Here is a 27,949-nt window from a genome sequence, read left to right as displayed (position 1 = left end):
GGTCTTTAGGCACGCGGGCTTTGGTAGTTGTGGCACGTGGGCTCAGTAGTTGTGGCTCGTGGGATTAGTTGCTCTGCAGCATGTGGGATCTTCCCAGACCAGGGCTCGAACCCATGTCCCCTGCATTGGCAGGCAGATTCTTAACCACTGTGCCCCCAGGGAAGCCCTGTATGTCTTCTTTGGAGAAATGTCTATTTGGGTCTTCTGCCCATTTTTCGATTAGGGTGTTTGCTTTTTTGTTGTTGAGTTGTTTGAGCTGTTTGTTAACTGGACGATTCTAATTTCTAATTCAGTGTGTTCTGAGGAAGGACACGTAACCCAGCTCAGTGTGAGGTGAGTTGGGGGCAGGTGGGACGGCGGAGCTCAGACAAGACTTCCTAGAGGAGAGTGCGCCTGCCCTGAGCTTTTGAAGCGCGAATAGACATCAGGCAGCAGAAGGGAGCAGGAGGGAAGAAGGGTGTTTCAGGCAGTGTGGAGGCTTGGGCACAGGCAGAAGTGTGGAGGGCATGGCGCCTATGGACTGCTCTGGGGCGTTCGTGAGCCTGGACCTGGGTTATCAGCGCTGTGGCAGGGAAAGGGCTGAGCGAGAAGGGCCTCAGAGGTTTTGCTGGCAGACGTGGATTTCACTGAGGCCACCACTGAACAAGGGAAGCAGAGAAATGCACGGTCGTGTGTACCTTGTAGAAACTGCACTCTGGGGACTTCCCTGGTGGTCCAGCGGCTAAGGCTCGGTGCTCCCAATGAGGGGCCTGATCCCTGGTCAGGGAACTAGATCCCTCATGCATGCCGCAGCTGAGTCCACATGCCGCAGCTAAGACCAGTGCAGCCAAATAAATAAATAAATATTTTTTAAAAAGAAACCACTTCTCTTTGAAATTTGGGGCATATTATATTGCATTTGACTGTCAGACTTTTAAGAGTTTGACTTTTCAAAGCTTACATTCACGTCATATTTGTGTGGGCTTATGTGACTATAGTACAACTGATTTGTACCTTTCTTTAAAATTTGCTTATAAGAGGTAAAAATACTACAACGATCATCAGAAGTATAATCATTTCACTGGTGTCTTTGAGCTAATGGATTGTATCTGAAAGCTATGTGAAAGCCAGGCATTGAATAGTAGAGACTGTGAATTGAAACAGTGTTTTTATTTATTTATTTATTTATTTATTTATTTATTTATTTATTATACAGCGGGTTCTTATTAGTTATCTGTTTTATACATGTTAGTGTATATATGTCCATCCCAATCTCCCAGTTTGTTCCACCACCACCCCCCGCCCACTTTCCCCCCTTGGTGTCCATACGTTTGTTGTCTACATCTGAAACAGTGTTTTTAATTAATTATAAATATTGCTGACATATTGTTTATTTTAAAATTTGGATTTATTTATACTCTTTACCCACCTCAGTTATCAGTGAGTTTCAGAAGGGGGCTTTGAAGTATAATCTTATGTTCTACTTGATACTGTAGCAATTTCTATATATAGTATAACAACTCTATTAAATAAACACATCAGGTACTTAGCACTGCTGTGGAGAGGGGCCTGGGACACCTCAAAAGCAGGCATTGATTGCAAGTATTTAAATGTAGTAGTGGGGCCTTAGGTTCCTTAGAAGCAGAAGCAAGGATTCATTGCACCTGACTTACTAAGGCATAACCCATAAAGGAGTGCAGGACAGGGATGGGCGTGCCCAGCCTCTCAGCCAAGGGCACTTCTCTGGAGAAGGTCAAGGGGAGAGTCCTCAGCACCAGCCCTCCCAGAGCCAGGTGATGGGTCCACCAGCTGGCCAAGGGGAGGGCACGCAGCATCACCACAAATCCACAGCAGGCGGACAGGCCCTCGATTCACACACCCGCCTGTCCACCCTCCGTCTGGCTTCATCGGACTCTGGAATTGTCCTTCTCTGGAGTGATGATGTGGATTTGTGCGAGGTTGAGCTGATGTGAGCTGCTGCCTGGCAGAGGGGATGGTCTCCCAGTGGACGGTGTCATGATGGAGAGTGTGGGGTGACTACGTGGCGGTCCATCTCTGGGCTGCCTTCCCTCCCTGGGGCAGAGAGGCGTTTGAATGTGACCACGCACTGTTCAAAGGTTATTTATTGTTTTAGCTGGTATAACACTTGGGTAGTTGCTGCGTTATTTATGTAGATTTTTCTTTTTTACATTACATGGCAATGTACACTATTCTGATACATACAGTACATAAAATAAGATTCTTTAGGACAGTTATGCACAAGACATGCAATACTGGATTTATACATTAGGTCCCAGGATGTGATTAATTGGAGGAAAAAAACGTTGGACTAGGCATTTTGATTACAGGAACCAGAAGTTATATAACACAGAGCAGACACACATCTGGTTTGAAGGGCAGATGCTAAATATTATCCGTGAGAAAACACTCCTTCCACAAGGGCGGGTTGGCTGCAGCCACTGCTGGGTGCATAAGAAGCGGCGATGCCTCGTCTGTGACCTCCAGTCTCACTGTGGTCCCAAGGTCCCAAGCATGCCACTCACCTGGGAGCCCATCAGCCCTCGCCCTCGAGGCTGCACTGCAGTCTGGCTCCTGCTGCTTCTCTGCCTCAGGCCCGCAGCCCCCAGTCCCACGTGCACACGAATACCCCCGCTCTGCTCCATTACTTCTTCAGGGGCTGCTGGTGAGGCCCGGCTGCGGGACCAGGAACGACACACCTGCAGGTGCTGCGTCTCTGCGCTTGTCCCAGCTGCTCGGCAGCTTCTGTGCCCAACCTCACCCACTGTCGCCCCCACCCCACCCACCCAGAGGACCAGCACGCCCTCCAGCAGCACCACCAACCTGTCACTGTGTCTTACGAGGTGGGCACCTGGCTGCTGGCAGCTGTACCTCTGGCTCCTTCGCCCATCTCATCCCCTCAACCTCAGTCTTTCCCTTTGTAGCTCCCTGTGGGGAGTAAAGCCCAGGATAGGTCTCTGAGGAATTTTTAGATTGTTGGGGAGAGTGGGGAGCATCCCACCAATCCTCCTGTCTTGTCTGGTGCAGACAGTTTATCCCTCAGCCTGCCACCCATCCATCCGTTCTGAATTTGTGGCTCTGATTTCATTAAACTGCTGACCTGCTTCGTTTGGTCCACATGGTTGGGGCCCACATGATTTATTTTTTGTAAACATTTCAGGCTTGTGGTTGCCAAAGGGGAGAGGTGAGGGGGGGACTGGGAGTTTGGGATTAGCAGATGCAAACTATTATGTATACAATGGGTAAACAATAAGGTCCTACTGTAGGGCACGGGGAACTATATCCAATCTACTGCGATAAACCATCATGGAAAAGAGTATGCAAAAGAATGTATATATATGTATAACTGAGTCACTTTGCTTACAGCAGAAGTTAACACAACATTGTAAATCAACTAGACTCCAATAAAATAAATTTTAAAAATTTCAGTTAGTTGCCAACATTTAGAAATCAGAAGATTGCTCATGAAAATTTAGATTTCCACTCTTTGGTAAAAGAAAAAAAAAGAGGAAGATCCAGCAGTACTAGGCACACATTCCTGCATGACCACAATCAGTTCCTCAGGGACGAACTGGAAGCTGCCCCGTCAGAGGGCAGTACCTTTGCCAGGCTGCTAGGCTCCCCACCGCTCCCTGTTACCTCACACGTATCCCTTTCCTCTCACTGTTACCTGCCTGGCCTGCAAGGACCCTCAATAAAGAAACTAAAAAGGAGACGAGGCAGTGCAGTGTCTAGATTCCAATCCAGGCTCTGCTTCGTGATGGCTATACGACCCTAAAAGTGACCCCAAAAATTAGGAGTTTTTTTTCAAGTTTTTTTCACAAAATGTTGAATCCCAGACTTTTGACTCCTGGAGAAAGCCATCAAAAGGCTGAAAAACTGAAATTTGGGAAAGCAATACTGACCTTATTAGAGCCTAGCTTGAAAATTGTAATACTCTGCTTTTCTCCCTTCGATTTTGTGCAAATTTTTAAAAAATTTTATTTATTTATTATTTTTGGCTGCGTTGGGTCTTCTCACTCAAAATTCTTACAGACTGCAATTTCATAACCACAAGTATTTGAAAATACGCTGCTTTGCTTTAAAAATTCGTTTCTTATTTCACTGCCGAGTGATTTTTTTGTCCTTATAATTGCTGGTGCGTGAGCGGCAGGGACTTGGAGCTGCAGCCAGGCACCTGGCCGGTAGGACAGGTCATTCATCTCCAGCCGAGTGTGTGTGTGTGTGTGTGTGTGTGTGTGTGTGTGTGTGTGTGTGTGTGTGTTTTGTTTGTTTGTTGGTTTGTTTTTTGCGGTACGCGGGCCTCTCACTGTTGTGGCATCTCCCGCCGCAGAGCACAGGCTCCGGACGCGCAAGCTCAGCGGCCATGGCTCACGGGCCCAGCCGCCCCGTGGCGTGCGGGATCCTCCCGGACCAGGGCACGAACCCATGTTCCCTGCATCGGCAGGCGGACTCTCAACCACTGTGCCACCAGGGAAGCCCCGGCCGAGTGTGTTTTTAATACCTTCAGTGTGGGCTTGCTTCTCCCTTGTCTCCTAAAAGAGGAAAAGACCGTCAGTAGTTCTTAGTGTATCCTCTTATCTTCTCCCAATAAGTGCTATATTTTTCTCAACTAAAAAGGAAATCGATCTGCAGGAGGCTTTTCAAGCCTTTTCAAGGCCTTTTTGGTGATGGTTGTATAACAGTGTGAATGCACCTAATTCCACTAAAGTGTACCTTAGAAATGGGTAAAATGGTAAATTTTATGTTATGTATATTTTACCACATTTTTCTAAAAGGTGTTTAACCAGTATGAATAGGGTACATACTGTCTCTGCAGACAACATGTCATCTGGTCACCTCTAACTTTTCCAGAATTCAGTTACCTTCCATCCCCCAGAGAAATACTGTAACTTCCTTTACCAAGTATGCAAAGGGGACCTCATTTAATTCCCACTGTTCCCTAGTGATTTCAGCAGAACTCCACCTTTTCCTAAGCTACTGGGGTGTGTGTGAGGGTGAGGTTTTACCAGTAGGAAGAACTAAGTAGGGTTGGGGAAGGAATTGAAGTAAGGGCAAGAAAGGAGCTTGAAGGCCAGGCCAGCAAGAGAAGAAACATCCAACCTCCCTGACACTTTGATTCTTTATTGGACTTTGCCTCTAACACTGGTCTAAGCCTAGTCTGAAATGAGTGTGGCGTTTAATTCTATAAGGGAAAAAGAATAATTAGACGCCTGTTCCCTGAACGTTTCTTTATGTGAATTTGTGCTTGTCTTTATTTCACTATATCATTAAGGATCATGGGTCCACTGTGCTTCTGGTTTCAGGCCCCAATCCCAGTGAAGTTAATTGTGTCTTTGAAAACAAGGTAAGCAGCCTATGAAAGTTCACAAGAACATAAATCATCTGAGATAAAAGAGCATACTTTGAAATTTGAAACATAATTTACTCTCCACTCTCTGTATCTCTTCAAATTGTGGCCCATTCGTTTGGGGGTTTGGGGGTCTGGCTTATCCAGCAACTAATCATTATGTCTGATTTCTTTCTGTTTTTGTTGGTCATATTCTGAATACAACAATGTACATCTCAAGCTTAAAGGAAAATGACTGGCCAGGCTCCAGATTTCCCCCTTTCTCTCTACATGCATGCCAGGACTTGAGGGGAGGTGGGTAACATCTGAGAAAAGGTCTTGGGACTTTATAAGCCTTTGTTGCTGATAGGCTAATTAAAGGAAACGTCTTTCAAAAAGCTCAAGAAATAAAGCACAGAGGGATCAGGGTTTTTTGTTTGTTTTTTGTTTTGAATTTTATTCTATTTATATTTTTATACAGCAGGTTCTTACTAGTTATCCATTTTTTACATATTAATGTATATATGCCAATCCCAATCTCCCAATTCATCACACCACCAGCCCTGCCCCCCGCCACTGTCCCCCCTTGGTGTCCATATGTTTGTTCTGTACATCTGTGTCTGAATTTCTGCCCTGCAAACTGGTTCATCTGTACCATTTTTCTAGATTCCACATATATGCGTTAATATATGATATTTGTTTTTCTCTTTCTGACTTACTTCACTCTGTATGACAGTCTCTAGATCCATCCACATCTCTACAAATGACTCAATTTTGTTCCTTTTCATGGCTGAGTAATATTCCATTGTATATATGTATACATGTTGTATATATGTATCATATACATATTGTATATATGTACCACATCTTCTTTATCCATTCTTCTGTCGATGGGCATTTAGGTTGCTTCCATGACCTGGCTATTGTAAATAATGCTGCAGTGAACATTGGGGTGCATGTGTCTTTTTGAATTATAGTTTTCTCTGGGTATATGCCCAGAGAAAGTGGATTAGTAGTGGATTAGTAGTGGGATTGCTGGGTCATATGGTAATTCTATTTTTAGTTTTTTAAGGAACCTCTATACTGTTCTCCATAGTGGCTGAATCCATTTACATTCCTACCAACAGTGCAAGAGGGTTCCCTTTTCTTCACACCCTCTCTAGCATTTATTGTTTGTAGATTTTCTGATGATGCCCATTCTAACTGGTGTGAGGTGATACCTCATTGTAGTTTTGATAGCATGTCTAATAATTAGTGATGTTGGGCAGCTTTACATGTGCTTCTTGGCCATCTGTATGTCTTCTTGGAAGAAATGTCTAGATCTTCTGCCCATTTTTTAATTGGGTTGTTTGTTTTTTTAATATTGAGCTGCAACAGCTGTTTATATATTTTGGAGATTAATCCTTTGTCCATTGATTCGTTTGCAAATATTTTCTCCCATTCTGAGGGTTGTCTTTCCATCTTGTTTGTACTTTGCTTTGAAAAAGCTTTTGTTTCATTAGGTCCTATTTGTTGTTTTTGTTTTTATTTCCATTACTCTAGGAGGTGGATCAAAAAAGATCTTGTGGGCTTCCCTGGTGGCGCAGTGGTTGAGAGTCTGCCTGCCGATGCAGGGGACACGGGTTCGTGCCCCGGTCCGGGAAGATCCCACATGCTGCGGAGTGGCTGGGCCCGTGAGCCATGGCCGCTGAGCCTGCGCGTCCAGAGCCTGTGCTCCGCAACGGGAGAGGCCACAACAGTGAGGCCCGCGTACCACAAAAAAAAACAAAAAAACAAAAAAAACCAAAAAAACAAAAAAACAAAAAAAACAAAGATCTTGCTGTGATTTATGTCAAAGAGTGTTCTTCCTATGTTTTCCTCTAAGAGTTTTATAGTGTCCGGTCTTACATTTAGGTCTCTAATCCATTTTGAGTTTATTTTTGTGTATGGTGTTAGGGAGTGTTCTAATTTCATTCTTTTATATGTAGCTGTCCAGTTTTCCCAGCACCACTTATTAAAGAGACTGTCTTTTCTCCGTTGTATATCCTTGCCTCCTTTGTCATAGATTAGTTGACCATAGGTGCATGGGTTTATCTCTGGGCTTTCTATCCTGTTCCATTGATCTATATTTCTGTTTTTGTGCCAGTACCATATTGTCCTGATTACTGTCACTTTGTAGTATAGTCTGAAGTCAGGGAGTCTGATTCGTCCAGCTCCATTTTTTCCCTCAAGATCGCTTTGGCTATTCGGGGTCTATTGTGTCTCCACACAAATTTAAGATTTTTTTGTTCTAGTTCTGTAAAAAATGCCATTGGTAATTTGATAGGGATTGCATTGAATCTGTAGATTGCTTTGGGTAGTATAGTCATTTTCACAATATTGATTCTTCCAATCCAAGAACATGGTATATCTCTCCATCTGTTGGTATCATCTTTAATTTCTTTCATCAGTGTCTTATAGTTTTCTGCATACAGATCTTTTGTCTCCATAGGTAGGTTTATTCCTAGGTATTTTATTCTTTTTGTTGTGATGGTAAATGGGAGTGTTTCCTTAATTTCTCTTTCAGATTTTTCATCATTAGTGTATAGTAATGCAAGAGATTTCTGTGCATTAATTTTGTATCCTGCAACTTTACCAAATTCATTGATTAGCTCTAGTAGTTTTCTGGTGGCAATTTTAGGATTCTCTATGTATAGTATGTCATCTGAAAAAGTGACAGCTTTACTTCTTCTTTTCCAATTTGGATTCCTTTTATTTCTTTTTCTTCTCTGATTGCTGTGGCTAGGACTTCCAAAACTATGTTGAATAATAGTGGTGAGAGTGGACATCCTTGTCTTATTCCTGATCTTAGAGGAAATGCTTTCAGTTTTTCAACATTGAGAATGATGTTTACTGTGGGTTTGTCATATATGGCCTTTATTATGTTGAGGTAGGTTCCCTCTATGCCCACTTTCTGAAGAGTTTTTATCATAAATGGGTGTTGAATTTTGCCAAAAGCTTTTTCTGCATCTATTGAGATGATCATATGGTTTTTCCTCTTCAATTTGCTAATATGGTGTATCACATTGATTGATTTGTGTATGTTGAAGAATCCTTGCATCCCTGGGATAAATCCCACTTGAACATGGTGTATGATCCTTTTAATGTGTTGTTGGATGCTGTTTGCTAGTATTTTGTTGAGGACTTTTGCATCTATATTCATCAGTGACATTGGTTTGTAATTTTTTTTGTAGTATCTTTGTCTGGTTTTGGGATCAGTGTGATGGTGGCCTCATAGAATGAGTATGGGAGTGTTCGTTCCTCTGCAATTTTTTGGAAGAATTTGAGAAGGATGGGTGTTAGCTCTTCTCTAAATGTTTGATAGAATTCGCCTGTGAAGCCATCTTGTCCTGGACTTTTGTTTGTTCGAAGATTTTTAATCACAGTTTCAATTTCGTTACTTGTGATTGGTCTGTACATATTTTCTATTTCTTCCTGGTTCAGTCTCAGAAAGTTACACCTTTCTAAGAATTTGTCCATTTCTTCCAGGTGTCCATTTTATTGGCATAGCATTGCTTGTAGTAGTCTCTTACGATGCTTTGTATTTATGCAGTGTCTATTGTAACTTCTCCTTTTTCATTTCTAGTTTCATTGATTTGAGTCCTCTCTCTCTTTTTCTTGATGAGTCCGGCTAATTGTTTATCAATTTTGTATATCTTCTCAAAGAACCAGCTCTTAGTTTTATTGATCTTTCCTATTGTCTTCTTTGTTTCTATTTCATTTATTTCTGCTCTGATCTTTATGATTGCCTTCCTTCTACTAACTTTGGGTTTTGTTTGTTCTTCCTTCTCTAGTTCCTTTAGGTGTAAGGTTAGGTTGTTTATTTGAGATGTTTGTTCTTTCTTGAGGTAGGATTGTGTTGCTATAAACTTCTCTCTTAAGGCTTCCCTGGTGGCGCAGTGGTTGCGTGTCCACCTGCCGATGCAGGGGACACGGGTTCGTGCCCCGGTCTGGGAAGATCCCACATGCCACGGAGCAGCTGGGCCCGTGAGCCATGGCCGCTGAGCCTGCACGTCCAGAGCCTGTGCTCCGCAACGGGAGAGGCCACGAAAAAAAAAAAAAAAAAAAAACTTCTCTCTTAGAACTGCTTTCACTGTATCCCATAGGTTTCGGATCGTTGTGTTTTCATTGTCATTTGTCTCTATGTATTTTTTCATTTCCTCTTTGATTTCTTCAGTGATCTCTTGGTTATTTAGTAATGTATTGTTTAGCCTCATGTGTTTGTGGGCCTGTAATTGATTTCTAATCTCATAGCGTTGTGGTCGGAACAGTTGCTTGACATGATTTCAATTTTCTTAAATTTACTGAGGCTTGATCTGTGCCCCAAGATGTGATCTATCCTGGAGAATGTTTCATGCGCACTTGAGAAGAAAGTGTAATCTGCTGTTTTTGGATGGAATGTCCTATGAATATCAATTAAATCTATCTGGTCTATTGTGTCATTTAAAGCTTGTGTTTCCTTCTTAATTTTCTGTTTGGATGGTCTGTCCATTGGTGTAAGTAAGGTATTAAAGTCCCCCACTATTATTGTGTTACTGTTGATTTCCTCTTTTATAGCTGTTAGCAGTTGCCTTATATATTGAGGTGCTTCTGTGTTGGGTGCATATATATTTACAATTGTTATATCTTCTTCTCAGATCGATCCCTTGATCATTATGTAGTGACCTTCCTTGTCTCTGGCAACATTATTCATTTTGAAGTCTATTTTATCTAATACGAGTATTGCTACTCCAGCTTTCTTTTGATTTCCATTTGCATGGAATGTCTTTTTCCATCCCCTCACTTTCAGTCTGTGTGTGTCCCTAGGTCTGAAGTGGGTCCCTTGTAGACAGCATATATATGGGTCTTTTTTTGTATCCATTTAGTGAGCCTGTGTCTTTTGGTTGGAGCATTTAATCCATTCACGTTTAAGGTAGTTATTGATATGTATGTTCCTATTACCATTTTCTTGATTGTTTTGGGTTTATTTTTGTAGGTCCTTTTCTTCTCTTGTGTTTCCCACTTAGAGAAGGTCCTTTAGCATTTGTTGTAGAGCTGGTTTGGTGATGCTGAATTCTCTTAGCTTTTGCTTGTCTGTAAAGCTTTTGATTTCTCCGTAGAATCTGAATGAGATCCTTGCCAGGTAGAGTCATCTTGATTGTAGGTTCTTCCCTTTCATCACTTTAAATATGTCACGCCACTCCCTTCTGGCTTGTAGAGTTTCTGCTGAGAAATCAGCTGTTAACTTTACGGGAGTTCCCTTGTATGTTATTTGGTTATTTGTCGTTTTTCCCTTGCTGCTTTCAATAATTTTTCTTTGTCTTTAATTTTTTCCAATTTGATTACTATGTGTCTTGTTGTGTTTCTCCTTGGGTTTATCCTGTATGGGACTCTCCGAGCTTCCTGAACTTTGGTGGCTATTTCCTTTCCCATGTTAGGGAAGTTTTTGACTATAATCTCTTCAAATATTTTCTGATGTCCTTTCTCTCTCTCTTCTCCTTCTGGGACCCCTATAATGTGAATGTTGTTGCATTTAATGTTGTCCCAGAGGTCTCTTAGGCTGTCTTCATTTCTTTTCATTCTTTTTTCTTTATTCTGTTCCACAGCAGTGAATTCCACCATTCTGTCTTCCAGGTCACTTATCCGTTCTTCTGCCTCAGTTATTCTGCTATTGATTCCTTCTAGTGTAGTTTTCATTTCAGTTATTGTATTGTTCATCTCTGTTTGTTTGTTCCTTAATTCTTCTAGGTCTTTGTTAAACATTTCTTGCATCTTCTCGATCTTTGCCTCCATTCTTTTTCCGAGGTCCTGGATCCTCTTCGCTATCATTATTCTTTATTCTTTTCCTGGAAGGTTGCCTATCTCCACTTCATTTAGTTGTTTTTCTGGGGTTTTATCTTGTTCCTTCATCTGGTACATCTGCCTTTTCATCTTGACTTTCTTTCTGTGAATGTGGTTTTTGCTCCACAGGCTGCAGGATTGTAGTTCTTCTTGCTTCTGCTGTCTGCCCTCTAGTGGATGAGGCTATCTAAGAGGCTTGTGCAAGTTTCCTGATGGGAGGGACTGGTGGTGGGTAGAGCTGGCTGTTGCTCTGGTGGGCAGAGCTCAGTAAAACTTTAATCCGCTTGTCTGCTGTTGGGTGGGGCTGGGTTCCCTCCCTGTTGGTTGTTTGGCCTGAGGCGACCCAACACTGTAGCCTACAGGGGCTCTTTGGTGGGGCTAGTGGCAGACTCTGGGAGGGCTCACCCCAAGGAGTACTTCCCAGAACTGCTGCCAGTGTCCTTGTCCCCATGGTGAGCCACAGCCATCCCCTGCCTCTGCAGGAGACCCTCCAACACTGGCAGGTAGGTCTGGTTCAGTCTCTCCTGCCATCACTGCTCCTTCCCCTGGGTCCCGATGCCCACGCTACTTTGTGTGTGCCCTCCAAGAGTGGAGTCTCTGTTTCCCCCAGTCCTGTCGAAGTCGTGCAATCAAATCCCGCTAGCCTTCAAAGTCTGATTCTCTAGGAATTCCTCCTCCTGTTGCCACAACCCCAGATTGGGAAGCCTGACGTGGGGCTCAGAACCTTCACTCCAGTGGGTGGACTTCTGTGGTATATGTGTTCTCCAGTTTGTGAGTCACCCACCCAGCAGTAATGGGATTTGATTTTATTGTGATTGCACCCCTCCTACCGTCTCATTGTGGCTACTTTGTCTTTGGATGTGGGTATCTTTTTTGGTGAGTTCCAGTGTCTTCCTGTCAATGACTGTTCAGCAGTTAGTTGTAATTCTGGTGCTCTCGCAAGAGGGAGCGAGAGTATGTCCTACTCCGCCATCTTGAACCAATCCTCAATAGAGTTTTAAATCGAGGGATCGGTTTTGAAGAGAAAGTCAATAGGGAAGAAGACGGCAGTGCTAACAGTGAGATGTTCTTAGCTCTTGGTTGCTATTAGAGACCGAGAAGAGAGGTATAGTATCGCAGTTCAGGGTCCTGGGGTCCTGGCTTTAATTTCCACCTCATCTCTTATTAACTGTGTGTCCTTGGATGGCCCCACAGGTCAGTTTATTTGTCCATGAAATAGGCACAGTAATAGTACTCACCTCACAGGGTTGTTAAGAGGGTTAGTGGAGGGGCAAGCACAGTGTGACCAGGACATATGAAGGGCTACTACCAAAAAGAGAAAAAAGACTTAAAAATTGCCAAATTATTATTCCAACCAGAAATGGGGTAAGGTAATCATTCACTAAAGGAGAAATGAGATGAGAAAGAGAGAATGCTGTTTGTGTCCGTTTCTTCCTCACTGCTGTGTAACAAAACACCCTACAAGTAGTCGCTTAGAGTAACAGCAGTCGTTTGTTTTGTTCCTGGATCTACTATTTAAACATGGCCTGATGGAGAAGGCTGCTTTGCTTTGTGCAGAGTTATCTGGGGGCTCAGACATCCACTTCCTGAGATGGTCCACTCACACGCTGGCCATTTTCTGGGCTCAGCTGGGTGGAGGGCGGGAGCCTCAGTTCTCTCCACGTGGGCCTCTCCACAGGCTGCTTGGGCTTCCTGAGGGCATGGCAGCGAGGTGAGTATCCAGGAGGAGCGAGAGATAGCATTTTCCCAGACGTGGCCTTTAGAAAGCAATATGGCATCATTCCACTGCATTCTAGTAGCTGAGTGGCCAGAGAGCCCAGATTCCAGGGAAGGAAACCTCTCAATAGAAGAAATGTTGAAGAGTCCATAGACTTTTTTGTTGTTGTTTGTTTGTTTTTTTATATTTATTTATTTATTTATTTATTTGGCTGTGCTGCGTCTTAGTTGCCACGTGTGGGCTCTTAGTTGTGGCATGCAGGATCTAGTTCCCTGACCAGGGATTGAACCCGGGCCCCCTGCATTGAGAGCACAGAGTCTTAACTGCTGGACCACCAGGGAAGTCCCAATAGATGTGTTTTTAAACTGCCATAATATGTAGTCCCAAAGCTTGCTCAGATTTGATTTTCCCATGAGTCTTCTGTACATTTGGTAGGGAATGGATGTCACACAAACATCATTGCTGTCCACATCTTCTGATCTATAAATGGTTCCTGTATCAGTGAGTAGTTGACAAAGGAGAAGTCCTGCTAACTTGACATGTTACAGTCTATGTTATAGTTTAAATTATACATATGGGGCTTCCCTGGTGGCGCAGTGGTTGAGAGTCCGCCTGCCAATGCAGGGGACACGGGTTCGTGCCCTGGTCCGGGAAGATCCCACATGCCGCAGAGCAGCTGGGCCCGTGAGCCATGGCCGCTGAGCCTGCACGTCCAGAGCCTGTGCTCTGCAACGGGAGAGGCCACAACAGTGAGAGGCCCGTGTACCGCAAAAAAAAAAAAAGAAAAAAAAAAGTAAAAAAAAATAAAATAAAATAAATTATACATATGTCTCTGTGGGAAGGCTTCGCTTTATCTTGACGGTGTTTCTCTCAAAGTTTTGTACATGTGTAATAGCTCATGATTAATTTATTGTGCTGTCTGAATCCAGCATCTTGTAATAGTTAGCATTTGTCATGCTTATTATTGTTACCGAACCAAACTTGGGTCTGCTCACCCATGTGCAGCAAAGCCAATCTACTGACACCGGGTCGTGGTGAAGGAAAGTGCAGCATTTATTGCAGGTGCCAAGCAAGGAGTCCAGGCAGCTAGTGCTTAAAAGGGCCGAACTCCTTGGAAGCTTTCAGGGAAAGCTTTTTAAAGACAGGGTGAGGGAGAGGGGTTGTGGGGTGTGTGATCAGCTCGTGGGCATTCTTCTGCTCAGCTGGTGGTGAGGTGATTGGGAGTCAGTGTCATCAACCTTCCAGTTCCAGTGGGTCTGGGGTCTATGTGCATGTGGGCGGCATGCAGTTAACTTCTCCCACCTGGCGGAGGTTTCAGTATCTGCAAAACAGCTCAAAGGACATGGCTCAGAATATTCTCTACAGCCCTTGAGGAGGAACTAAAGATCCTTGAGATTGTATAATGGCTAAACTATTATTGTTTTGTCTTGCTTGGCAGTTTTCCTTTCTTTCTGCATTTTCTCACTTCTCTTATTAAATTTACTCTTTGGAACTCAGGGAAGGCCTAGGAGGCTACAGGTTTTCTACAGCAAAGAGGCAGGTAGAGGACGTGAGTGGGGGGGTGTCTGTTCCAGGAAGGCCCCATGGTGTCCTGCTCACTTACATTATCAGTTATTACCATAATTCTCCAAAAAGGAGTCCAGTGCTATTGATGACAAGATGGTTCACTCATTCCACTCTCTAAACATTGAGACTTTTTAATTAGGGAGGAAATTTGATTTTATGTTATATCCAATAAGTTCACAAGATCATTCATTCTCTCAAGAAATCCTTGATTACTCCTGAGACAAACACAATGTTAGATTTTAGGGTAAATGATAAAATAAGATCAGAGCAAAGTTAAAACAAATGTTATATAATTTACTAGAAATTACTGTGGTGTCTGGCCCTCTACTTACATTTATTTAGAGAAGGGACAAGAAAGAAATTTGAGTTTATATTAAGTTATTTTATAATATTTACTTTCTGTGAGGCAAATTTATACTCTTTTCTTCTAATAGGCACAGAGTTTGTACATGATCATAATACATAAGTCTAGTATTTAAAAGGTGTGGGTTGGATTTTACTAAAAATAAGGAATAATTCTTTTAAAATACTTAATATATTTTTATACATAGCCTTAGCATGTTTGGTTAAATGTTTAAATACTAAAGTAGCAGGGGACTTCCCTGGTGGTCCAATGGTTAAGACTCTGCACTTCCACTGCAGGGGGCACAGGTTCGATCCCTGGTCGGAGAAGTTCCGCATGCCTCGCAGTGCGGCCAAAAAAAAAAAAAACCACATAAAGTATCAGGGATAAAAGTTGTCATTACCTCCAAAAGGACTAACTTCTATATGCTTTACTATTTTAATTGACTGCTTTCTATAAGTTATGGAAGAACTCTTAATTCAGGCTCCTATTTGCATCTGAAGATTAATAGGCATAAGATATGTATATTTATTCACGTTTCTTCACTGCAGATCAGTTTTAATTGTATTTAGCAATGGGGATTTAGTTGATAATTTTTAAGTTCCCCCAGAATTTAACGATATTCTGTTTCTTGATATATGGAAAACTTCTAAAAATGCTAAACTTCATATTTGCCAAAATTGCTCTTGACCCAAATTAATCTAGACTGTCCTTGGTTTATGATGAAGGAAGCTAGCCACCCTAATTTGACATCCGTAATGTGAACAGCAGCAATGAAAGCAAAGGTCAGTGCTTCCACTGAATTTGCATTCCTTGCACTGCTGTGTCTCTTTCTGAATCAAGGCCCTTGGAATTTTGTGCCCTTAAGAACTATTTGTTTTTCCAACTGGTTAATGCATCAGGAACTTGGCTTCATGTAATCATCATTAAACAAATACTCTGACCCTTTTTCTATGGGAATTATCAGAGCTCTGAAATTAGCTACAGATTAAGCATACATAAAAAGCCCTAGCAGTTTTTGTTTGTTTGAGTTCAGGAAAATGCAAACGTTCAGCTTCTGGCAGGAGAACCCTAAGCAGCTGCTGGGGCAGCTCTGAGCAGACCCCTGGGGGTACCAAGTGGAGGGCCACGTAGCCCAGGTGGCCTGGGGGTCACTGGCCTGGTCTTCAGGGACCAGGTTTGGGCAGTTTCGTGCTTCACGTTGACCATTACCCAAAGCTGCTTACATCTTGAGAGGCATGTGTAATTTGTAATGTTAGTTTTATCTACCCAGTGCTGTAAAGGACCTGATGCTCAGTGGGGCCTGAGTGTCTGTTAGGTTGAATTGCCGTGAAAATGTAACGACTTTTATGTACCCTGTATTTCAGAATTAGAAAGCATCTCAGAGTGTTAAGATGGATGAACTGATACTTCTAGTAGAGCCTGATTTAGGACAGAGTCTATGAGTTTGGTAAGACAAAACAAAACAAACAAACAAACAAAAACTATGAAGTATTCATCTCACTGTTGGCTGAAGTGATTACTCTGTATAATGACCCTTATCTAGAACTTATATCAATGGATGTAATTGACAAAATGAATATCTAGAATTTCCAAATTAATAAGAGAACAGAACAACCCAATAGAAAAATGGGCAAAGAATATGCACAGGCAGTTCATAGGAGAGGGAACCCAAATGGGTACCCATGAGTAGAAGCTCAACCTCAAAGAAATGAAAATGAAAATAAAATGAGATACCATTTCACCCCCATCAGGTTGGAAGAAGTTAAAATGGCTGAGAATGCTGTGCTGGTAATCAGATGCTGCTTGTGGAAGGATAAATTGGTCCAAGCGCTTTGGAGGGTGTTTTGGCCGTATGTAGTAAAGCTGATATTTTCACTTTACTGCTAACCAGTAATTCCATTTCTTGGTTATAGCTAGAGCAGCTCTGGTCCAGATGCATAAGGAGTCCCACCCGAGGACTGTCCCCACCACATTGCAGTAGCAAAACTACTGCAATGTAGGTGCAAAGTAGGTGCAAACAGCCTAAACGCTTTCAGCACGAGAGTAGAGAAACAAGGATGATGATGTCGTCATACAATGGACTACTCGTCACTGGTTAAAACGAACGAACAGAACTTCATGGGTCAACCTCAAAAGCATAGTGCTGGGCAAAACCAGCACGTTTTAGAACCATATTGTTGAAAACAAATAGTAAAATTATACATTTTATGGGTACATACGTATGTGGTGATAGTATAAAAATCTGTGGGATTGATGGTGCATCCAGGTGAGGTGACCCCTGGGAAGGCCGGAGGGATCAGAGGCCCCGGGACAGGGGGACAGGGAGCTTCAGCTGTTCCGCAGTGTTTTAGTTCTTTAAGAATATGACACTGATTTACCCAAAGCAGATTTGATAGAGGTTGGTAATGGATAAAGGGATCTTTATTTTATTCTTCTCAATATTTTTCTTTATTTGGAATATTTCAGAAATGTTTAAAAGATAAGGAGTTTAAAGCCAAATAAAAATGCTCTTGGCATCGTTTTTCAAACCATGTTTGCACTATACTATATCCCCCAAAGTCCTACTGACAAAGGGTGATTTCACTTTGCTCCAACAAATCCTCGTTGGGCTCCTCTGTGCGGGACTCGGGGGCTTGGCTGAGGCTGTGCAGGGGAAGCCAGTCGACTCAGCTGTGTCTTCATGGCGCTCGGAGCTCCCAGGCAGACGGGCGCTGGCCGCTGAGGGAGTGGGCCGCGATGTGAAAGCCCACAGCCAGCCCGGCGGCAGCACGAGAGCTGCCCAAACTCCCTGCGGTCGATCTCGCTCTCCCGGAGTCGGAGCCGGGCACGAGGGGCAGAGAGGCCGGGAGCGAGGGTAGGCTCGCTGGGCGTGCGGAAGGGCGCACGCAGCCCCGGAGAGGGAGGAGCTGCCGGACGGGCCGGGGGTGAACTGCCCCAGCCGCGCTCGGGATGCCACCGAACGCCTGGAGGGCTCTGTTCTCCTGCAAACGCGTCCCGAACACTCGGGCCGCCGGGGCGCGCCCCGTAGAAGGAGGAGCCGTCAGGGGAAGCGCAGAGCTCTCTAAGGAGAGCGGGTGGCCTTTTCCCCGTGAGAGCATTTCTCTCCAGCTCCTCTGCTGGTTTGCAGCTTCTAACCGAATAGCCTCTAGCATATTTCGGCCAACGAAAGCCACCGTGTGGTTTCTTCAGCACGGGCCAGTTCCAGGCTCTGCAGGGGCCACGGCTTCCCAGGCTGTCCATGACGCCCGCTTGTGCAGCGTCCCCAGGCTCCCCGGGGCCCGTCGTGTGGCAGAGACGCCCTTTCCCTGTGACTGAGCACCCGTAGGTTAAAGCTGCGCGACTCGACAGGTGGCAGACAGAGCTGTTGTCGGGACAGTGGACCTGCACTGAATCCTGGTTCTGCCGCAAACCAGCTGTGTCCCCTTGGGCAGGACAGGAACCTGCGCTGCGCCTTGGTTTCCTCTTCTGTCAGTGGAGAAATCATCTTACCACCTGACAGGATTAGCCTAGTTTACTATCGGCTAGCCGTCACCTGGGAATTACTGTATGAGTGTTGGCTGTCCTCATGGTTGTGATTGTTTATTACATAACCCGAGTTTCTTTTCCTTGATACCAAAAGATCTAGTTATAAAGAAAAATAATATTTTCCATTTTTCTTTTCTTTTTGCAGCAAAAGCTATGTGATTCCTTTGCAATGCAGTTGCCCTGTAGATTTCGAGTTTCATGTTGCTTTGGTTCAGTCTCATCAAGCCTTTACTGTTGAGCCAACATCAGGTAAGGAGAATTAATTCTCAAGTTGCCAGAGTTCTCAGATCGAAGATGATTTGGAAAGTAGCTCTCAAGTTATGGAAAAGAATAAGCCACATTTGAATATGTTATTTTCAAATGTGTAAGAGTAACAGACTTTACATATCTGACATAATGTGAATTGGAACTGGAAATTTGGGAGTAAAAACAGCTTGGGATAATTTGTGTCATGCAGATAATTTATAATAATGCCTGGGTAAATTCCTCCCAGAGTCAAAACTTGAAATCAGAAGTTAATCCATTCTAAGTCTAGTTTTGACTCTTGGTACATCCTTGGTTTTGTAGTCACCTTTAATTCATGCTCCAATAAAATGGGAATAGTATTTCTTTCCAAGCCTTCAGAATCTTAGTGAAGCGTCTAAGGAATTTGTCTCACAGGTGGCGTAGACCATCTGTCTTTGCATGCCCCAAAGGATATAGATCCCAAAGATGCTCGGGACCTCTGAGAGTGAAATCTCCACCTGAACTGATTTCTGCTTCCCAGTTTCTGTCTCTTGACGTTTAGGTTTCAGATTTAAATATCTGCCCACTGTGATCTACTGTGAATGCTAAAACCGTTTTGTTTTTATTTTGTATTTTTTCTTATTTTTTGAGGTATAGTTAACACATAAAATTGTTATCTTTTTAAAGTGTACAATGTGATGATTTGATGTTTGTACACATTGTGAAAGGATTCCTTCATTGAGTTAATTAATATAATCCATCACATCACATAGTTACTTTTTTTTTTTTTTTTTGGTGAAACATTTAAGTTCTACTCTACTCTTAGCAAATTTCAATTATACAGTACGATGTTACCAACTATAGTCACCGTGTTTTACATTAGGTCCTCAGACCTTATTCATCCTGCAGTTGGAAGTCCACACCCTTTTACCAACCTCTCCTTTTTCCCTCACCCTTCAGCCCCTGGAAATCACTTTTCTACTCCCTGTTTCTAAGAATTGGGCTTTTTTCTTTTAGATATGCGTATAAGCGATACCATGTAGTCTTTGTCTCTGTCTGGCTTATTTTACTCAGCATAATGCCCTCCAGGTTCGTACATATTGTCGTAAATGGCAGGGTTTCCTTCTTTTTTAAGGCTGAATAATATTCCATTGTATATATGTACCACATCTTCTATATCCATTCAACTGTTGATGGACACAGATTGTTTCCATACCTTGGATATTGTGAATAATGCTGCAATGAACATAGGAGTACAGCTATCTCTTCAAAATAATGATTTCATTTCCTTTGCATATATACCCAGATGTGGGATTGCTGGACCATATGGTAGTTCTATTTTTTTTTAACGTTTTGAGGAACCTCCATACTGTTCTCTGTAGTGGCTGTGCCAGCTTGTATTTCCAACAGTGCACAGGGCTCCCTTTTCTCCACACTCTCACCAGGATTTGTTATCTCTTCTTTTCGATAATAGCCATTCTAATAGGTGTGAGGTGATATCTCATTATGTTTTTTATTTGCATTTCCCTGATGATTAGTGTTGTTGAACACATACCTGTTGGCCATTTGTATATCTTCTTTGGAAAAATGTCTATTCAGGTCCTTTGCTCATGGGAAAAATTGGGTTATTTGGGTTTTTCTGCTACTGAGTTATATGAGATCCTTGTATATCTGGGGTATTGATGCCTTACTGGATATGTAGTTTGCAAATATTTCCTCCCATTCCATAGGTTGCCTTTTCATTTTGTTGATGGTTTCCTTTACTGTGCAGAAGCTTTTGAATTTGATGTAGTCTCACTTGTTTATTTTTGCTTTCGTTGCTTTTGCTTTTGGTATCAAACCCCCAAAATCATTGCCAAGACCAGTGTCAGGGAGCTTTTTTCTGTGTTTTGTTCTAGGAGTTTTATGGTCAGGTCTTACATTCAAGTCTTTAATCCACTTTGAAATCATGTATTTTAATGTTTTAAATTTTTATTGAAATATAGTTGATTTACAGTGTTGTGTTAGGGTAGAGTGTACAGCAAAGTGATTCAGTTATACATTCATATATATATTCTTTTTTAGGTTATTACAAACTATTGAGTAGAGTTCCCTGTGCTATACAGTAGGTCCTTGTTGGTTGTGTTTTATATACAGTAGTGTGTACATGGCAATCCCAAACTCCTAAGTAATCCGCTTCCCACATTCACTTTTGTATGTAGTATAAGATAGTGGTTCAGTTTTGTTCTCTTACATGTGGCTGTTCAGTTTTCCCAACACTATTTATTGAAGAGACTGTCCTTTCCCCTGTGTATGTTCTGGGATCCTTTGTTGCCAATTAATTGACCACGTATGCATGGGTTTATTCCTGGGCTCTCTATTCTTTCCCGTGAATCTATTTATCTATTTTTATGTCAATATCATTCTGTTTTTATTACTGTAGCTTTGTGATAGGATTTGAAATCACAAAGCGTGATGCTTTAGCTCTGTTCTATCCCAAAATTGTTTTAGCTACTCTGAGTCTTTTGTGATTCCATACAAATTTTAGGATTGTTTGTTCTATTTCTATGAAAAGTACCGTTAGAAGTCTGATATGGTTGCATTGAATTTGTATATCTCTTTGGATAGCATGGACATTTTAACAATATTAATTCTTCCAGTCCATGAACATGGAATATCTTTCCATTTATTTGTGTCTTCTTCAGTTTCTTTCATCAATGTCTTATAGTTTTCAGTGTACAGGTCTTTCACTTCCTTGGTTAAATTTATGCCTCATCACAAGAAGAATTTTTTCTTTTCTTTTTATTGTATCTATTTGAGATAATAAACGTTCATTAAACCTATTGTGGTCATCGTTTCACAAATATGTAAATCAAACCATCATGCTGTGTACCTTAAACTTATACAGAAATGTATGTCAATTATTTTTCAATAAAACTGGAAAAAATTTATTCCTAGGTATTTTATTCTTTTTGTTGCTATTGTAAATGGGATTTTGTTTTTGTTTTTGTTTTTAATTTTTATTTTATTTTTGGCTATGTTGGGTTTTTGTTGCTGCACGCGGGCTTTCTCTAGTTGCGGCGAGCGGGGGCTACTCTTCATTGCGGTGTGCGGGCTTCTCATTGCAGTGGCTTCTCTTGTTGCAGAGCACGGGCTCAAGGGCTAGCGGGCTTCAGCAGTTGTGGCTCGCAGGCTCAGTAGCTGTGGCTCACAGGCTCCAGAGCGCAGGCTCAGTAGTTGTGGCTCACGGGCCCAGCTGCTCTGCGGCATGTGGGATCCTCCTGGACCAGGGATCAAGCCCGTGTTCCCCGCATTGGCAGGCAGATTCTTAACCACTGTGCCACCAGCGAAGTCCCCAGTGGGATTGTTTTCTTAATTTCACTTTCTGATGGTTTGTTGTTGGAGTATAGAAACACAACTGATTTTTCTATATTGATTTGTATCCTGCAACTTTACTGACTTTTTAAATTCTAACAGGTTTTTTTTGGTGGAGTCTTTAGGGTTTTCTGTAGTTTTCTGAAGCACCGTGCCTGGGATCTGGGAAGATAAAAGAGCTCTGGGGCCTGGTGTATGCCTTAGGGGCTTGCAATCTAGTTGGGAGACTGGTAAACATAGCAGGGTGACAGCTGGGGTGGCACCCGGGGATCGCAGGGTGATGGAGTGTCGGGGGTGGAGGCTCCTGGGGGTGGTGCTGTAACACATAGGCTGACGCAGGCTTTGAAGTTTTATTTATGGAGCTGGGAACACCTGTAACAAGCAGGCACTTACGTTTGTGAGACTTAGTAGGGGAGGCAGACGGCAGAGAGATGGTTTCAGGGGAGGGAATCAGCAGCTGAAAGAAGACTTGGAGGAAGGGCTTTCCAGCCCGGGGAATGGCGATGCCAAGGCCCTGGGGTGCAGGAGCCCATGTCTGGGGATTGGAGCAGAGGCTGCTGTCCTCTTCACCTGAGCCTGATGTCCCTGGCTCTCAGACAGCTCCTTGTGCTTCACTTGCCTCCCCAAAGCCTGCTCTGTACTCATGCCATGACTTGAGAGTTTATCTTCACTTGCTTATTTCTTTTTGTTTGCTATCCCAACTAGCATGCAAACTCTGGGAACTCTGGAACTTTGCTTTGTTTATTGCTGTATCTCAAATGCCTAAAAGAGTGCCTGGCACCCAGCAGTGCTCAGTGAGTGCTTGGATGACTGAAGGAAAGGGCTGTGTGGTTGGCACAGAGAGCAAGGCAGAGGGTGGACCACGATTCAGAGGCCATGAATGGGAAGGGGGGTGCCAGGCATTTATGAGGGTGTGCAAGGCCTCTGCAGGGGCCATAGGAAGGCCCGATGCACCGGACAGAGGGAACCACCTAGAAAGCAAACCAGAGAGCCTTCAGTGGAAGTCAGAAACATTAGCCCCTCTCACACTTAGGGCATGGACCCTCCCTCCCTCCCTGCCTTTTATTTTCCTTTCCATGTTTTTTGAACACTTACTGGGTTCCAAGCCCTGCTGGCACCAGAGATACAAAGGAGAAATAAACATCGTGTGATATCTGACTTTGGAGAGAATGGTCATCTATCCTGAAGATTTGAAAGGAGAGAATCAAATTACACAAAAATATAGGGAACTGAATAATTTGGACACGAACTTTTATGTGTGTTCCTTGCTTTTCCTTGTGGCTTACAGCGTGAACATTGACATGTGGGAATTAGCTTAAAGATTATGGTTCTGGGAATTCACTTCTGAGTCAGTAACACTGATTGATAGGTATATGTTTATATAACTGACACAACAGAGTTATTATTATAAAGAATTAAGGTAGTAGTTGGATAAATAAGATCAATGTAAACATGCAGCAGTTGATTGACGTGTATTTAATGAAAAGACTATATAAAGATGATAGAAACACTGGCGCTTCTCACGAGAAGAATGTGTGTGTGTGGCGGGGGTGTGTGGGGTGTGTGTGTGTGTGTATGTATGGTGTGTGAGTGTGTGGTGTGTGGGGGGGTTGGGTGTGTGTGTGTGTGTATGGTGTGTGTGTGTGTATGGTGTTGTGTGTGTGGGGTGTGTGTGTGTGTATGGTGTGTGTGTGTGTGGTGTGGGGGGTTGGGGGTGTGTGTGTGTATGGTGTGTGTGTGTGTATGGTGTGTGTGTGTGTATGATGTGTGTGGGGGGTGTGTGTGGGGGGGGGGGGGGGGGGGTGTGTATGCTGTGGTGTGTGTGGAGTGTGTGTGGGGTGTGTGTGTGTGTGTGTGTGTGTGTGTTTGTGTGTCAGCCTCTTTGCTGAGACTTGGCAGGAAGAGAACGCATCACGTTTTCTCATGTCTTTCCTCCCAGGAATAATACCAGCAAACGGGAAGATGGATGTGACAGTGACGTTTACCCCCTTTCAGTGTGGGATCGCACAGATAAAATTGCAGCTGTGGATTGCACAGTTCAACTCTCAACCATACGAGTGTGTCTTCACCGGCACAAGCTACCCCAACACGGCTTTAAAGTACGGCTGCCTGGGGGGGCTTCTGTGTATTCTTCAAACATTTTCAAAACCCCAGGTCTTCCTTCCTTCCATTCTGTGTTTCTTTCTTGTAGCAGAATGCCATCAAAAGCGTACTTACTATGCCTGAAACTAATATACTGTTTTCTGTCAATTCTATGTCAGTTTTAAAAACTTATTTAGGGCTTCCCTGGTGGCGCAGTGGTTGAGAGTCTGCCTGCCGATGCAGGGGACACGGGTTCGTGCCCCAGTCCGGGAAGATCCCACATGCCGCGGAGCGGCTGGGCCCGTGACCCATGGCCGCTGAGCCTGCGCGTCCGGAGCCTGTGCTCTGCAACGGGAGAGGCCACAACAGTGAGAGGCCCACGTACCGCAAAAAAAAAAAAACCTTATTTAAACGGTGAACCTTCATAAAATACACTTAAGATACAACAGCAATGCAGAGGATAGCTCTGCACTTGTAGCCATAGTTGCTTCTGGCAAGAAGGGAAGAGATGACTGAGGAAAGGAAAATTTCACAGTATAAACCCCAACCTTGGAAAACCCTTACAAATATTTTGAAAACGATAAAGAAAAAGTTTGATTTTCTCCTCTCCCCTTCTTGCACAGATACACATCACACAGTAACATCATTGGGCATATTAAATAAAGTGGAGTAACAACCTAGTATCAAAATAAGAACTAACTCCACGGTTTATTATATATTTATGTTATAATTTTTTTTCTAAAGAGCCAAAGCAGCTCAAGTCAACTATAGACTCTTTGTGTGGCCCGCTGAACCCAAATCTTGCAAGTTCCCACAGTAGAACTAAAATGAGTCAGCCGATGAAGAAGTGGCCTTGGATGTAACTGAAAAGCAGCGCTCATTCTTCTGGTGCCAGTTACTGGCCTAGCGGAACACCACTGGCCAGCTCGGGTCACGTGCTGTGACACACAAACTGCCTCCTCAACGGCATTGCCTGAGTGGGACGTTGACTTGCCCCTCCTTGACCTTGACTTCCACAGGCGTGTTTGTACATACGATGGCGCATTGCGCGGCCCCGGCTTCGTACCAGAGCGGGAGCGGACCTTTCCTAACTGATGTTTTGGTTTCCCAACTGGAGTGTAACGTCTTGTTTAGAGCACTCTTGATGTTTTCCAGGACTGTGTCTCCCCAGGCTGCAGGTGGGGCTAGAACAGACATTCCACCAGGAAGGAGAAAAGTGACCCAGCTGCAGTGTGTTCTGAAGGTGTCATAGGTTGCTTTTTTGTTTCAGAGTTGGGTACGTGATGGATGCACTCATGTATGTCCTGACTTTGGCATTGCCAATTCCACATAACTCTTTGGTTTCTCGTTTTCTCATTTCAATCCTTAACACTAGCAATTAGACTTCCTAAGGAGACTGGGTTTTTTGCTGTTGCTGTTAATTTTCCTTGGAGTATGGTTGCTTTAGGAGACTGGTTTTTAACACCCTCAGAAATTTGGGGTTGTTTCCCAGATATTTACGGCAGAGGTGGTATCAGAGCTCTGTTGAGATGCAGATGCCGGGCCACAGCTCACTCGTCCCTGCACCTCACAGCACATCAGTCAGTGTGGACAGGTTCTCCCATGCCGTGACCTTTCAGGACTCTCACACAGGCCACGTTAAGTTTGGGATCGCAGGCCTATGGCCCGTGTTGTGCAGTGGGGCCGGGTCAGTAGGCACTAGGCCAATGCACCTGGCACGTCAGAATGCATGAATGGTCGCAATCTCTCATCTTACCTCTGTAACGTCATGGACACGTGTCATCCCACCAAACACGTGTTCACACATTCTTGCTTAAGAAAATGCTTTCATGGGTAGCATTTATAAACATATGTGGTCCTACTACATCTCATGATACATAAGCAGCTTCTGCAGACATGGAAGCAGCCCTGTCTATACCTGCCTATGTTTAAAGCAGTTTTCATTCACAGAAAAGATCTCAAACATTAACCTGAATCACTGTTTTTTTAAAGATCTTGCTACAAACAGTGGGAAAAATTATTCTTTTACTAGGAACATAAATCAATGTAAGAGTTTTGGGCCTCTCACTGCTGCGGCCTCTCCCGTTGTAGAGCACAGGCTCCGGACGCGCAGGCTCAGCGGCCATGGCTCACGGGCCCAGCCGCTCCACGGCATGTGGGATCCTCCCAGACCGGGGCACGAACCCACGTCCCCTGCATCGGCAGGCGGACTGTCAACCACTGCGCCACCAGAGAAGCCCAAGAGTTTTTAAATGTGGTAAGTAAATTTAGCTGTGGGAATCCAACAGCCCAGAAATGAATTATGCTGGACGCTGAGAGCATTTTTCAGCATGTCCTGTTTTCCACTTGTTATGTTCTTTGAGAACATAAGGAAAACAGCCATCAAACAGCTGTTTGTATATGATTATGCTCTGTTATCCTGACCTTGCATTTATTTTAGTAAACCACTGTTTTAGCACCCAGATTGATTTTTAGTTTAGATATAGTATTGATATTTAATGGGCTATAAGTCATGGTATTATTGGAAAGAACTAAAATTAGGAGCCTAGAGTTGTTGCATTACATACTAATTTAATAATCTGTTTTCAACTCTAGGTTAGAAGAATTTGAAAGATTAAATACTCTTTCTAGGAAAGTAGTTGTTCCTCCAGAAAAGGCAAGGACACATGTACATTTTCACCGATTGCCAGCAAAGGCAAAGCCTGCCAAGATTAAGGTAAAGTGGGCGTTATGTGAACCACGATGGAAGGAATGACAGAGGAGGCAAATAATGACTTTTCTCTCCTGGTTTGGTCTCAGGAAATCGAATATCAGAACTTGAGATTTCCAGTGGATTTATCGAATCCATTTGCTGTGGCAACCGTTCTAAACCAAGAACCAGGAAAATTGAAGATTAAAGAATTAAGAGAAGGTAAGCAGTTGATCCTCCGTAAATCAGCCCCTGGGCAGAATCTGAAGATCGCTGTTTTGTTTGGCCATTAGAAATGTGTTTTTCTCTCAGCCAATGATTCTGATTTGATTACTGCTGTAATCATGTTTGCTCCCTCCCTCAGTTTTGGACCAAGGCACTGAGGTTTCAAAAACAAGACAGATGAAGGAAGCACTCTTTGAACAGAAAGTCAGACAGGACACTTACGAAGAGCTCAAAAATCACCTTAAGTGGTAAATATTGCGCAATTATTTGCATCAAGTGACGGTGTTTTTGGTAATGGCTTTTTATCCATGAGACACAATGAAATGTAATACCTTTTTATGCCCTTTGAAAATTTTGATTATTCTCTCCCCTTTAATGGACCTTCTGTTTCAGAGTGAAGTTTCTATTGGGAATAAACTAATGTGACCAAACCATGCTGTTTCCTAAGCACGACCAGTGGCAGAGCCAGAGTGCACCCACCTTGCTCAGGACCGATCTAGGTGACAGGCACCCCAGGTCTTGCCCAGTCACCTCTCACCCCACCCCGAGCCCCCTGTGTCCTGGGCTGTGTGCCCCAGAGGCCATCCGGGGATCCCGGCAGTGCAGGCTGGGCTTGGGGAGGCTCCCGGTGGAGGTTTTCAAACTCAGATGCGAGGCTTCTTTGTGCTCCTGCAAACGAAATGGAACCCTTTTTACAAATTTTTACCAGATCACACCAGGTATATCTACGTGTACAGATTCAGCTGAAGTAACTTTAGAAACTCTTAAACTGAGTTCAAAAAGAGACTCCTGGAGGAACTTCCCTGGTGGTCCAGTGGTTAAGACTCTGGGCTTCCACTGCAGAGGGTACGGGTCCCATCCCTGGTCGGGGAACTAAGAGCCCACATGCCGCCCAGACAGGCCACATGCCCTGAGCTCTGGGGCTGGCCCAGGTGTCCCCACCCTGCCACCCCCTCAGGAGAAACAGCCCCTTCTGTGAATTCACAGAATCCTGTGTGAGCCTGTACTCGGGGTCTGGCCTCAGTTGAACAGGGCGTATGCCAGGTCCCAGGACCA

General features: G+C 43.6%; 1 protein-coding gene across 1 annotated transcript in view; it reads left to right on the top strand.

Moving 5' to 3' along the window:
- The window catches only part of CFAP221 (cilia and flagella associated protein 221), an 84,808-nt gene that overhangs the window by 18,929 nt on the left and 37,930 nt on the right, over positions 1 to 27,949 (top strand). The window contains exons 6-10 of the mRNA XM_007469137.1: positions 18,464 to 18,567; positions 23,837 to 23,996; positions 26,575 to 26,695; positions 26,779 to 26,890; positions 27,033 to 27,141. Coding sequence (XP_007469199.1) covers positions 18,464 to 18,567; positions 23,837 to 23,996; positions 26,575 to 26,695; positions 26,779 to 26,890; positions 27,033 to 27,141 — 606 coding nt within the window. The remainder of the gene's footprint in view (positions 1 to 18,463; positions 18,568 to 23,836; positions 23,997 to 26,574; positions 26,696 to 26,778; positions 26,891 to 27,032; positions 27,142 to 27,949) is intronic.

Source organism: Lipotes vexillifer, unplaced genomic scaffold, assembly GCF_000442215.2.
Source record: "Lipotes vexillifer unplaced genomic scaffold, Lipotes_vexillifer_v1.1 scaffold1466, whole genome shotgun sequence".
Lineage (NCBI taxonomy): Eukaryota > Metazoa > Chordata > Mammalia > Artiodactyla > Lipotidae > Lipotes > Lipotes vexillifer.
The sequence above is the reverse complement of the archived record's forward strand: the minus strand, read 5'-3'. Positions and strand labels throughout refer to the sequence as shown.